At 35.1% G+C, this 13,367-nt stretch overlaps 1 protein-coding gene across 4 annotated transcripts in view; it reads right to left on the bottom strand.

Moving 5' to 3' along the window:
* DGKB (diacylglycerol kinase beta) overlaps positions 1 to 13,367 on the bottom strand; it is a gene marked incomplete at both ends in the record, with an annotated part of 334,143 nt that overhangs the window by 141,853 nt on the left and 178,923 nt on the right. For all 4 annotated transcript variants that reach the window (XM_082014573.1, XM_082014575.1, XM_082014574.1 and 1 more), the window contains one exon: positions 352 to 416. In XM_082014573.1, coding sequence (XP_081870699.1) covers positions 352 to 416 — 65 coding nt within the window. The remainder of the gene's footprint in view (positions 1 to 351; positions 417 to 13,367) is intronic.

Genomic DNA, 13,367 nt, shown 5'->3' with positions numbered 1-13,367 from the left:
CACCATCTGCAGCTGTCTAATAAGTGTTCTTCAGTGCCTAATGGCAAAGTGTCAATTCAGAGATCCTCAGATACCACAATGCATCATCTTGTCCATGTTAGTCTTATAAGTCAAACATTTCGCATGTGAGAACAGTTTATTTATAATGCTATTCATTTCAGTTGAAATACCAGATATAAAACAGTTACACTACAAGCAGTCTGGGAGCATATACTTAGTATGAAATGCACCAACTTCCTCTCTTTTATAAGAATCAATATTTTAAAGGATGTGCAAAATTTAACCCCTCACAGAACATACTTAATAACATGGAAATAATCTCCTCATAACCAAACATTTTTAGATTCTTACCTACTGTTGAACTTCTCTGGATGTTTTTCTCTCATGATATGGAATCTGTGGGCAATTGAAGCATCCTAACAGGAAAAAGAAAACTGTAAATCTCTCATGAGAGGAAAATTGCAGAACAGAAGACCAAAACTCTAAACAAGGCATCTCATTTGTAAGGTGTTCTGTGAACTGTCATTTTCAACAAGAGCAATACTCTTATCACTTAGAAAGCTTACAGGTACCCTGTTCCAAGGATGGGATATATCCGAACTTAACAATTTATTGCACTTGTCACAGCCTCCATTATTCCTTTTTACAAATTAGACATGCTAGTCAGGTTTACTGAAAGTGTCTTCAACTTCTGTACAGCAAGTGTCATCCAGAACCAAGAAGGGTTTACAGTAAGACCACTCGTACAGTTTGTTCTTGTTGGAATACTAAATAAAGCCTACGAAATCTATTCTTTCAGTAAAGGTGAGTGATAGATTCAGCAGAGCTACCTTATACGCATACAGCTTGATATTTGCATATGGCCATTCAATAGTTTTCTCTAAAAGTTGGTAGAAAATGAGAATAAGTGCCAGGAGATGCCCCATGTGCTATATGTCAGGGTGTGAAACCATGTGGGAGAAAAATGGATTAATATAAAAAAGAGACTTATTAATGAAATATATTTTATAAAACTATTTTAATCTGTCATAAATTATGCTAATAATAGATTCAAATAATGTGTATGTGAAATGAAGTACCTGTATGAAATACTTACATGTGTAACATTTTAGAAAAAAAAAATCAAACCACTGTGGTGGTGGGAGTTGCTGAAAAGAGAATATTTGGAACTGATGTGCTAGAATCAGTTTTCACAACATTTTTATATCTCCTTTGCAAGTATGAAAATAACCTTTTCCTTATTCCAGGTAATTTCATTATTTCACATGCTAATTCATTAGAAATTTACAAACTGAGAATTAAGGAAGTAGAAAGTTTTTTCATCTTTTAATGTATGTGTTAAATGAGGTGTGCAAGTATGAAATCTACCAACTCTTCAGACTTGCAGGAGATAGTAAACACAGAGAAATCCATTTGGATCATGTTTTTATAATTATGTCTTAAAATGCTGTATATCTAATAATATAAATATAAGAAGTCAGTTCAGTTATTAAGAAATCTAAATGAATTCCACTTTCTGTGTAAAAAGAGTTCGACAAAAACTACAAATAAAACTATTACTGTAATCAGCTATCATGTATAAGAAAAAATACATTATTTACCAATGTAAAAGACTATGGAAATATAGAAACTAAGAAATTGAGAGACGTATGAAATTCAGTATGAAGTCTATGTCTAGCAACGTTTTAAATTCTTTTCAAACTATGAGAATTAGCATTTGGGCGGAAAAAAACAAAATTAAATACTTTACTTAAATTTTACCTTATTACTGATTCCAAACTTCATTAAAATATTGTGTTTAAAACAATCTTTATTTAAACCAATCAATGTTAATATAAATCTCAAATAACCAGGGAAGCATTTAATGCATGTATCTAAGTACACAATAGCATCAAACATGGCTGCAACACTTTATGACTGAAACAATTTTTTATTTATTAGAATCTTAAACAGGGCAGGCTCCAGAAAACAAGCTGGTGCAACCAGTTTACTAACTCCAGGGTACTCTGAAAAAATAAATGTATGAACTTTAATATCATGTCAAAGATAAAACTGTTCATCTAGATTGTTAACATTTAAATAAACCTTTAAGATTATAAATAAATACATATGATATAAATGAATAAAAAAAGCAATAAATAAGTCACAAGATTTTATACACATTGTACCTACATAATGATGTGGCATAATATAGAATTTTTAAGAAAAACATGTGAACACTGATCAAATAAAATCAGTGGCATCACTAAATGTACTGACTCCATTGAAATATTCACTTTAGTCGTGATCTCATTATATAGTTTCTAAAGATGTATATAGTTTGTTGCTTTATGCACGACAGCAGTATTTATTTAGTTTCCTATTATCTTTAAGAATGGAATTGTCATTTAACATTTGACTGTTCTAGAAGGAAATGACACCAAAAACCCCTAGTGAATGAATCGGTTTTAGTCATAAAATGCCTTATTGTTCTGTCCTGTCATCTAAACTGCCACCTGAAACTTTCAGTGCTATATTCTTAAACTGCACTCATCATTACTTTATTTTTCTGTGCAATGCAATTTTATAAAGCAAATATCCACAAGTATCCAAGTGATCCTGCAGTTCTTGGAGAGGGATGAAATAAAGCTGACACTAAACCCTTCTAAACAAAACCTGCCAGCTGAGCCAAAATAAGAACTCTGTTAACTTTAGAAAGACCCATCATTCGTACTTTATCCCAACATTAGATGTGCCAACATTAGAAAAGTATATTTGTTAGCCAGTTCTATATGAAAAAGAAATAAAAGGACTACTGTTGTGGTTAATTTTCTACACGCTGAAGCAAGAGAAAAAGACAGGCCCAAGACAAAATTAATAAAGGAGTAGTAGCATATTTGACAGAAACTAGGAAATACTAACCAAGGACTGTCTAATGAATGAAATGAAAAGGCTAATGTGCTTACTCATGCATAACAAATGCAAGGCACAAACAAGCTAGGGATCAATGCCCACTGCAGATGGCAAACAGGCAGTTGTTTCCATGCAAGGTTGGTTTGATCAAAATTTTCCCCTGCCTGAATATTTTCTGACTCCAAAATGGATCAACTAACTTAATGAGCCGAGAGGTAAAAAAGTAATAAACAATGCTAATTTTGATGAGCACAACACAAGACAGGCACATGTCAGACCAACTCCATACAAAAATTGTTGAAAGTCTCTTTCTATTAATGGAAACTGTAAACCAGAGTAGTAAATGCACACAGATAAGCTCGAAAGTAGGGGAGCTGCTAAGGCTTATACTGCCAGACTGCTGTTTTGAACCCCTAACTGAGTCCAACATACAGAATCCCTCGATTCCCAACCATGACTTCACACTACAGGAAAATCTGAAACCAGCCCATGCTTGTTTTGTGTGTTAGCAAAATAATCCTTTGCTTTAGGGGAAAAAAAAGAAAAGAGAAAAAAAGAAAAACTACACTGTTTTTTCTGTTTTTCAAATGTTTATAATCTTTTATTTGTTAAGATGGTAGCATACAGAGTAATATAAATAAATGAAAAACTAACCGGAAGAATTGAAAGTAATAGGAAGTTGAGAGTAGGTAGGAATGCAAGTTCTGTCTCCTGAGAGCTACAGGAACTACCCTGAATCCTGAGGAATGACCATTAAAAGCTTTGTATTTCTGGATGAGGAGAGCAGAGGGTCCTTCATTGTGAGCTGTTTCAGCTTCATTGGAAACAGGATTCATTTTAGCAGACTTCATTCAACCATTTCGAAATGAGACATGTAGTCTAACCTATTTAAAGCATACAACTGTCATTGGACCAATGGAGAATTAATTTCTTCTTTGTGTCACAAACTATGTTAAAATCATCTAATGAATTACAGTGAGAAATAGAGCAATATCCACACGCGTGGTAAGCTGAATATTGTTTGCATACTGTTGCTTTAATATGCTGACCTTTCCTGTTACCTGATATTCTGGATGGCCAGTAAAATGTGAGGAATGATTTTTGTATTTGATAATAAAACTGATGTAAAAGAGAAAAGCCAGGAGTCAGTAAAGCAAACTCACATGCTTCATGACATTACCTAGCAAGGTAACAAGTGAACAGGCTTTTTAGAAAGGTCGTTTGACAGTCAGCTGCTGGTCTGTAATTAATATCATCTGTGGTCATTATTTATTAATTTTTATTAATAAATTGATATGTACATTAGCCTGAAATACAATTTGCCAGAAGTACTATACCTGAATCTAAATACTTTCAATTTTTAAAAGTAACACATCGTAAGTGCACACAAACATGCCTAAAATTTCCAAGAGCTTTATTATTAATAAAAATCTGAGGAGACACAATGCAGTCAGGCCTGTTGCAAGGAGAAAGGAGGAGGAAGGATTATGGGTTCACTGTAATATGAAACTAGCACCTTTCACTACAACCATGCTTCAGTCACTCATTTCATACTTAAAGCATTGTAACATTTTTCAACAGAGAATCCAAGAATGGAGATTTTTTTCAGGAACACTTTTGCACCAAAACCAATACTGCTGCACAAAATACTGCTGAATACAGAGCATTTAAAAACAGAAGTAATTCATTCTGTTAGGTCAGTAACTAATTAGACAATTTTGTGTTTCTAAGAATATTATGTGAATATTTGAGTGTTATGCTACTATTCTAAAATAACTTATTTTTTAAGATATGCAATATTTTTACAGTTATTTACATGTCATATGCATTATATGACAATAGCCTAGAAGATAATTTCTCTGAACTTCCATTTCACAGTATCACCCATCTAATCTGAAAAAAACTAGCACACCTTGATCTCTTTTGTGTGCCTTTCTAGTTTACATGTTTTCCACTCATTACTGTAGCATTCTGAAAGCAGAGATGAAGGAACGGGTGTTTGAAGAACACAAGATGCAGTTTATCCCATCTTGTGGGATACAAAATTGTAAACAGAATCTTAAAAAATGTACTTCTGTATTTCCCAAATATTCAACCTGGACATATGTGTGATGAACATGCAGACATACACACATAATATACACCCTTAACTTGAACCTGTTCAGAGTCTGAAGTAGCTGGACTAGCCTCCTTATCTCTCACTCAGGTTTGTTTTAAATCCTGACAGTGAAGATAAGATAGAGAACAGAGAGAGCATATCTGAATCTACTCCTAGGAAATGGAAAAAATATTTTAATTGAACTAGGACATTTCTCAAAGTGACCTGCCAAGAAGAAAAGAAGCTTAAGTTGCTACACCTCTTTAATACCTTATGATTGACTTACACACATATATATTCATCTTTTTAATGGGTATTAGCATTACCGGAAAGCAATCTGAAGCAGTCTTTTCAGAGGAGTAACCTTATACATTGTGAATAACCTTATAGAAAGATTAATGCATTTAATATATGTCTATCTATAAGCTTGCTGTGATTAAAATTTCCATTAAATAATAATTTTTATTCTGGTGAACAAACAAATGACCAATGTGTATCTTCTTTGGGTATAAATGGTCTGATTATTTTTTTCTGAGATGTCTCTTTAATTAAGGTTTTATGGATCCGCAAGGCTAGGAAGCTTAAGGGATAATTCAGCAACCTGTAATCTTTGGATCAGAATGCAAATCTAACCTGAACAACCAGTTAACTCACATCAGTTATTAATGTGGAATAGTACAGATGTGAAAAAAAATATCATTGAAAATGGATTAAGAAAAGTTTTCTGTAGTGGCTTAAGACTAAAAATTATTTTCTAGATAAACAAACATCCTTACGATTATGCATTCCACTTCCTTCACATACACACAAACAGCAAACACTAGTTACTATAGTCATCTTGGTTTCTACTGATATTCTGAGCCAGTATATCTGAGAAAGGTGATAGCTTGAGAAGGTCATAGCAAGAAGAGATTTCAAGCTCTTTTTGATAGTTTTACTAAAAGATAATGATAATTCATTTTCTTAAGAAAAAATCTGAGAAAAAAAAAACTGAGAAACTTGTGTTCTTGGTTTTCCAAGAAAAACACAGAAACTGTCAAGATAATGTTATTCATTTTGTCAGTGATATTCTTGACAGCCAGCCCTCTGATGGTCATGTTTAAATACATTTCAGCTGTACATGTATTACTAAATCAAGTGACAGTTCATATTTTAAATACTCATTTAAATAGGTAATATCTCTAAACCCAGGGTGAAACATCAGTAACCACAGTATTTATAAGTGATAGGCAAAAGACCAGAGCATGGTATATCTGGAAATTGTAACAAAATATTTGGAACAGGCCTTGAAATATAAGCATATTCCCTCTCCCTTTTTATTTGAAGTCAGATGTCTGTTGAGTTTCTGACACTAGATATACACAATTTTATAATAGAAATGTTTCAGACAAACAGAAAATGGAATCTATTTTGCAGGAAAAGAAGTTTTTGTTAAAAAAAATTCAGCCCATCCTTATGTTCTGCCTATGTATAACTCTATAACATACAACTAGTGGACATGTACACTTATTACAATTTACTATCGATCAGTTCATATAGGATGACTACATATCCCAGCTATATAGGGACCAGTAAGACAAGCCTTTGTACCAGTATCTCAAGGCCTTTCTTTGATGAGTTATTCTGGTTTTTAGAAACTGACACTAACTTCCTATGCATCTGTATTTTTAAGGCACTAACCAAATTCAAGGACCATCAAAGAAAATAAGGGAGATAAGGCAGTTAGGTCATTATCAGACTAGATGACTAAAACAAACTGTACCCCGTCACTCCACGATGCAGAAGACATGGACCCTGCAAAATAAGGTCTGCTGAGCACATATTGTGTTACTGAGCACATCTTCCTTTTTTTATATTTGGTGACCCTAAATTTACTGTAACTAGAGAAGGGTTCTTCTAGATCCATGCTGAGTGTTTATGTGGTCAGTAAAAAGAGAAGTGATCACATGGCAATTAGCCAACATAGTCATATAGAGAGTGTATTAAATACCTTGTATATTAAAAAGATCTCTGTGGTAAACCTTTAGTAGCATTTCTGATAACTGCTGATGGAGAACTATGTTGAATTTGTCCCAAATTATTCTGCACAATGAGGTTGAGCATAACACAATCAAGGACACAGCTCAGATTGAAAGTCAATGTAAGCAATGCAATGCAATGGAATTGGCTGCTACTTTTGCTGTTCTTCAGAAACACACAGCAATGGCTTACAGGTACCTTCAATAAAAAGCACAGAAACAAAGTTTACATTAAGAGTCTGTCCAGCTTGAAATGAGCACCTAGACTTTCATGCCCAGCACTTTTGCAGTTCTGAGGAGAGAAAAGTGAGTAATTCTCCCCCCAAAATCAATTACTAAGCATTTTTTTGTGAAATACTGATTATTGCCATCACACTAAAAACTTAACATAAAGAAAAAAGGCATATTTGGGATAAGGAATAATTGCTTCTGCACTGTCTTGAAAAAAACCTGTCCTCACAAAAAACCCAAAATACCTACACAAAAAACCCAAATCCCTTTGGATATTTTCATTTTGAGCTTGATTAAGTTTTCATTAGAGTGGTATTCTCAGGGGCTAAATTTAGGCCCTTGATTTAGGTATGAAACTGGCAGGATGATCTCTCTATCCTCCAGTATGCTCAACAGTAAGAACAAAGCTCTTTGGAAAGGTTCTTCCAAAAGGCGTATTGCAAGTTTCTTTTCTGAAACGTCGTTTGGAAATCTTTTGTTATTAATCATACAGGAAGCTGAGCACATCTAGTTTCTTAACTTTATGAAGCTATGCCTGAAATGCAACAGTCTGAGCAGTCATCTGAAGTCTTCACTGGGGTTCAAGCCAAATCTTGTATCACCACTCATTGTATATGATCATTTGCTTGATAGGGATCAAATAATAAATGTTCACCTGACTTCTCCTTAGCAACTTCCCATAACTTGTTAGTCAAAACCTTGGCAACAGAGCCTTATAATTTTAATACATATTTATGCTATTCATTTGTTTCCATAGCAGATACTTATTTTTATAAGAAGTATGCAAAACCATTGAAACATCTCTCATTGATTTACATTCTGAAAGAATATTTTTCTCATAATTGAAAATGGTCACTGTTTTCCTCATTCATTATATTTTGAATTTGAAATTTAAATTTTTGCATTAGAATACTATTATCTTTCCTATTGGACAAATACTAATTTATTAAAAAACCCAACATAGTCATAAATTAGCGCTAGATGTTATATAACTACAGATGTTCTCTCTCCATTGATTCACGACAAAGTTTTTAAGATCCTCTCCCTCACGTCTTTCATAGCCCCTTTGCTTTGTCTTACAGTCCTAAAAGAAACTTTCTTAACTTTTGCTGAGTATCTGCGCTTGTTCTTGTGTTGTACTGATCAAAATATTTTCTGAATCCTTCTACTTTATTTTCTTGGTTTTGTCTTCATCTGTGTTATCCACAACTAAGCAGACATACAGCTGTCAGACACAGGTTTTCTTTATCTCTTCATGACTCAGACTTTCATTTTAAAGTGTTTTTCATTTGTGTCAAGCTTCTTCCTTGGAAAGATTTTAGGATTGCCCTGTTCACGTTTTCTAATTGCATACCATTGACATTCTTCACCTTCACCATCTTCTCCATTTGATTTGTGGTAAATGAACCAAATTTCTGGGGTTTTTTTGTCCTAAACAAAGTATAGTTAACTTGCATATTTCATGCTATCAACAAGCCGCTCTTTACCGCTAACACCAACTTTCTCCCTTTCAGGAATTTCTTCCAGAATGTTCTTCCAGAACTTCCCCCTCTGACATAATTTTCAAGGATCAGTGTCAGTGCCCTTTTCTTCTGTTTCCACCCCCCATTTTTTCACTGAGCTAATAAATTCACCGCAACTGCTCTGCCCTGCATATTCCAACTGAGCATCTCCAGTGATGAAGAAGGGATGAGTTCAGAGAGTCTGTGGATGACTAAGGTATTCAGCATAAATGTCATGTCTAAAAAAACCCACCTTCCTCAGACTTACTCCTTCCACCATCTCCAAATGTACCTGGGTCAGAAGGCTAGAATTCAGATGTGAGATCCACCTACCTACAATGTCCTGAACTAGAGGCCTTTGTTCCTTGGGATTTCACCAAGGATTTCCACCCCCTCCAATACTGTTCATTTGATACTGTTTGCACAATTACTATATTCATTCCCCCCTTGATTTTGCTGCTTAGTTTTTTCTTCATGTATTTTACTTCTGTAGTCTGCTATTTAAAGACTTGCTGCAAAAGATCTGGAATGGCAGAACAAGCTCTGTTTTCTCTCATGGAATTCAGGACTGCTTAAGCTCAAATGCTTTTGGTCCAGAAGCACAGTTAACTCAAGCATAGTCGTTATGTTTTTTATAGTTATGGCTCTCCATAATTTTATGCTGCCAACCTTTCATGCAGTCTTAATTTTACCTACACCATAAACTTCTTGTTAAGTGAGCAGCTGCAGAATACACCAATGTGGAAAGAAAACCAAGTCCTCGCTGCCAAATGCCTGATGGAACTTCTAAATGACTACCTATCAAGGCCACGGAAGACCATATACTGCGGGCAAACGCTTCTGTCCACAGTTTGAGTGGGTGATGGTTACAAGCATGTTTTTCTTTTAGCCTTCAGTTCTTGCCATCATTTGGCTTACTGTCCTGGCAAAGTGTATAAGCTTCCTAACTCCCACACAGGCTTCTATGGATATTCCTTCAAGCTTCCCTCCTCCTTTCAGGTATTAGACTGAACAGATTAGACCCTAGCAGATCATCTTGATCACACACTGGTTTTACTGCTACTGTTGCTCAAATTTCTAACTTTAAAGGTGAGTACATATTAGTCTTCACACACAGTGTAAGTGTCCAGACTCCTTCTTGGAGTGCAAGACCCAATCATATACTATGTTGCAATGACCAACATTTCCATGAAAAATAAGGGGTTAATATTCTCTGAAATATACTTGCTATATAATCAGTTCATATAAACAGTGTTTGATATCAATGGTTCTCAAGTTAAATAAAGCCTAGGCTCTGCAGTAATGCCTGTAAGAAGTACAAACTAGCCTAAAAAATGGAACTAGATGTCATCTTACTGAGCATTTAGGGGCTGAAAAAGATATTACGTATGAATAGTAAGAAACTGTATTCCAAAAAAAACCCAAACATGCTACGGCTTATAGAATAAAAAGCCTTTTCTGAACTTAGTATTTGGATATATGGCAAAGTATGAACTTGTGTTTATGGGAGGTGTAGTCACAGAATCATATAATGGTTTGTGTTGGAATGGACCTTAAAGTTCATCTAGTTCCAAACCCCCTGCCATGGGCAGGGACACCTTCCGCTAGATCAGGTTGGTCAAAGCCTCATCCAACCTGACCTTGAACACTTCCAGGGAGGGGAGTGTCAAGTTTTACAAAATTGATTCACATATATTTTCCTCCTGAAACAGACCAAACTTTCTCTATATCTGCTTTGACTAAATAATTTAGCTATGTCAAACATTTTACAGAGATGATCTACCCAGTGTATGGCACACAGAGGTTATGCAGTACCTATTTTTGTAGTCTCTGGACATTAAAAAGATTTGAGGTTAAATATATTTATTCCACAGAAAGGTTCTACTGTGTGGTATAAAGGCAATAAATCACAGGTTATTATCAGAAAGTTTCTATTTAGGGATAACAAAAGTTTGCCCTTTATTGTACCCAGCTCACTAATAATTAAGAACTGTAAACATATTTTAACAAAATTAACATGCAGTTAAAACTGGCTTCAGCTGAAAAGGAAAAAACACCCAGCAACTTTAGAAACTGCCAATTTTGTATTTCACTATTGGTTTATGCAAAACAACTTCACTATTAAGCAATCTCACAGCAAAATAAAAAAAAAATGGTTCTTGGCGTGGTCAGAAACCCTGGAAACTGCACTAAAGCCCTTTATTATGATTTCACACACACAGCATTTTGAACCTAAGAAATCAAAATATCCAAATTGCTTTAAAAGTGCTGCTCTGATCCTTCAGAAAGAGCTAAAGCAATGTTTCTGTTGCTTTTCATATGCCATAGATCCAAGTTTGCAGAAGACTGGTGAAAAAGTCTAGAGAAGTGTATGATGAGTTGAACTAAGAAATTCCTTAAATTTTCTCACAAAAAAATTCCCCCTCCCAAGTGTGTACTTGCATAATGCTTTTTGCTTAACCATCTGGACAGGCTCAGTGCGTCATGGTTGTTTAGCAACTTACGGCTTTCATGGTAGCTTTGAATATATTATACCAGTATCCTATTCTCAGCCTCAAATTGTTTGGGAGGATTCTATATCTGCATAAAAACTCCTTGCATAAGTCCCATTACTCAGGATTTCCAACACAGATGAGTTTTTCCAGCAGGATAAGTTGTTTACACTACATACTGGGGTACAATTCCCCAAATTAATTATGTAGCTTACACAGTTACTCCCCAAACTGTCAATTTAGGGTGCAGCAAGCTGTAGTGCAGAGCCAGGAACAAGCAGTGAGAAAATAAATTCTTGATTTTCTTCCTTCCCTCAAGCCAGTATCCATTAAAATAATTACCTTGAATACTGTGTTCAACCTCGAATACTGTGTTCAGTTTTGAGCCCCTTGCTACAGGAAGGACGTTGAGGTGCTCGAGTGTGTCCAAAAAAGGGGAATGAAGCTGGTGAGTGGTCTGGAGCACAAGTGGGGAGCGGCTGAGGGAACTGGGGTTGCTCAGTCTGGAGAAGAGGAGGCTGAGGGGAGACCTTATCGCTCTCTACAACTACCTGAAAGGGGCTTGTGGTGAGGTGGGTGTTGGTCTCTTCTCCCAAGTAACTAGCGATAGGATGAGAGGAAATGGCCTCAAGTTGCACCAGGGGAGGTTTAGATTGGATATTAGGAAAAATGTCTTCACCGAGAGTGTGGTCAGGCATTGGAACAGGCTGCCCAGGGAGGTGGTGGAGTCACCATCACTCTAAGTGTTCAAAAAATATGTACATGTGGCACTTCAGGATATAGTTTAGTGGGCATGGTAGTATTGGGTTGATGGTTGGACTTGATGATCTTAAAGGTCTTTTCCAACCTTAACGATTCTGTGATTCCGTGAATACTCTTAGTTTGAAATAAAACATAAAATATGCAACCACGTATATGCAAGAGAGGTATTATAAGTATGCAGAAATGGCAAACTGCTTTTATTTGCATATATGGCACATGGTTTTAAGCCAGGTCCAAGAAATTTTATTGCAAACAAGTTGAATGGGACAGTTTCTCTGAACTCCAGGCCAGACAGCTATGTTATAATCATAATTTACAGATGGAGAACCACACTGGTTTTTGATAACAATAACTCAATCGGCTTCAGGAGCCAGAAGTTCTAAATAAACCTTTGGTCTAAATGAAAGCACACTCAAATCACCTTTCAACTTTTCACCTTAAAAACCACAACAATGCAGTAGGCTGAAAGCTGCTCCTAGATTTTTATAAATTTGCAAATCAAAGGCCACCTGTTTGTAAAGTGCTGCTTTGCTCAGCTACTTAAATAATGTAATCAACACTAAATGACAAGCTAGTATTCCCAAATTTGCTGCACAGTAAGCAGACACTTGTCTTGCCAATGTTTGTAATAAGTAATCCTTGTAATTATAGCGAAGACAAATGTAGTTAATATTAACTTTTACTCAAGCATAAATATCACATCCATAAGAAATCAGAAGTTCTCTAGAGTAAGGGTAATGTAGATCAGTTAAATCCTACTTTTACTAGTGTTTTAGTTTTATTAACGAACAGTCAAAACCTACAAACACTTATGCAATTTAAAGATCAGTGCAAAAGAAATGTTTCCAAACTTTTGGAAAAGTCTGAGACCAGAATTTCTTTCTTTTAGTTTCAGCTATATACATTGTATTCAAAGCCTCTTCCTATCCAGATGCATAAAATGTACTATTGAGACACTACTTTAAGGACAACTTGGAACATAACAGATATTTCTTTCTAACAAAATGAACGTTGCCGTTCGAGCTGCCGTGACTTTCCAAAGAAATTAATCCGTGTCAACATTCCCCAAAGAGGTATTTCACAATGGCCTTCATTTATACATTAGCTGTGGCAAAAACACTGTTTCTGGAATAAGAACCATTTTTTCCCTTAGTTTTCTTTCAGTAAAAATACTTACACTGTTTGAAATTACTAAAGTATCATCTACAGCAATTTCACTGTTATTGCACAAATTGTAAATTATGCTTTCTGAATTACGGATGGAATTTTTAAAAGGCTTCCATTTTTATAGTCGTTTGAAAGGACAATGAAATCTATAAAAAAACAAGATTACAATTTCAGCATTTAAAATCTGCACAAAGTAATTCAAACA

This window comes from Phaethon aethereus (assembly GCF_964289735.1).
Source record: "Phaethon aethereus genome assembly, chromosome: 2".
NCBI lineage: Eukaryota > Metazoa > Chordata > Aves > Phaethontiformes > Phaethontidae > Phaethon > Phaethon aethereus.
Note: the sequence above shows the minus strand (reverse complement) of the source record. Positions and strands in the feature narration are given on the sequence as shown.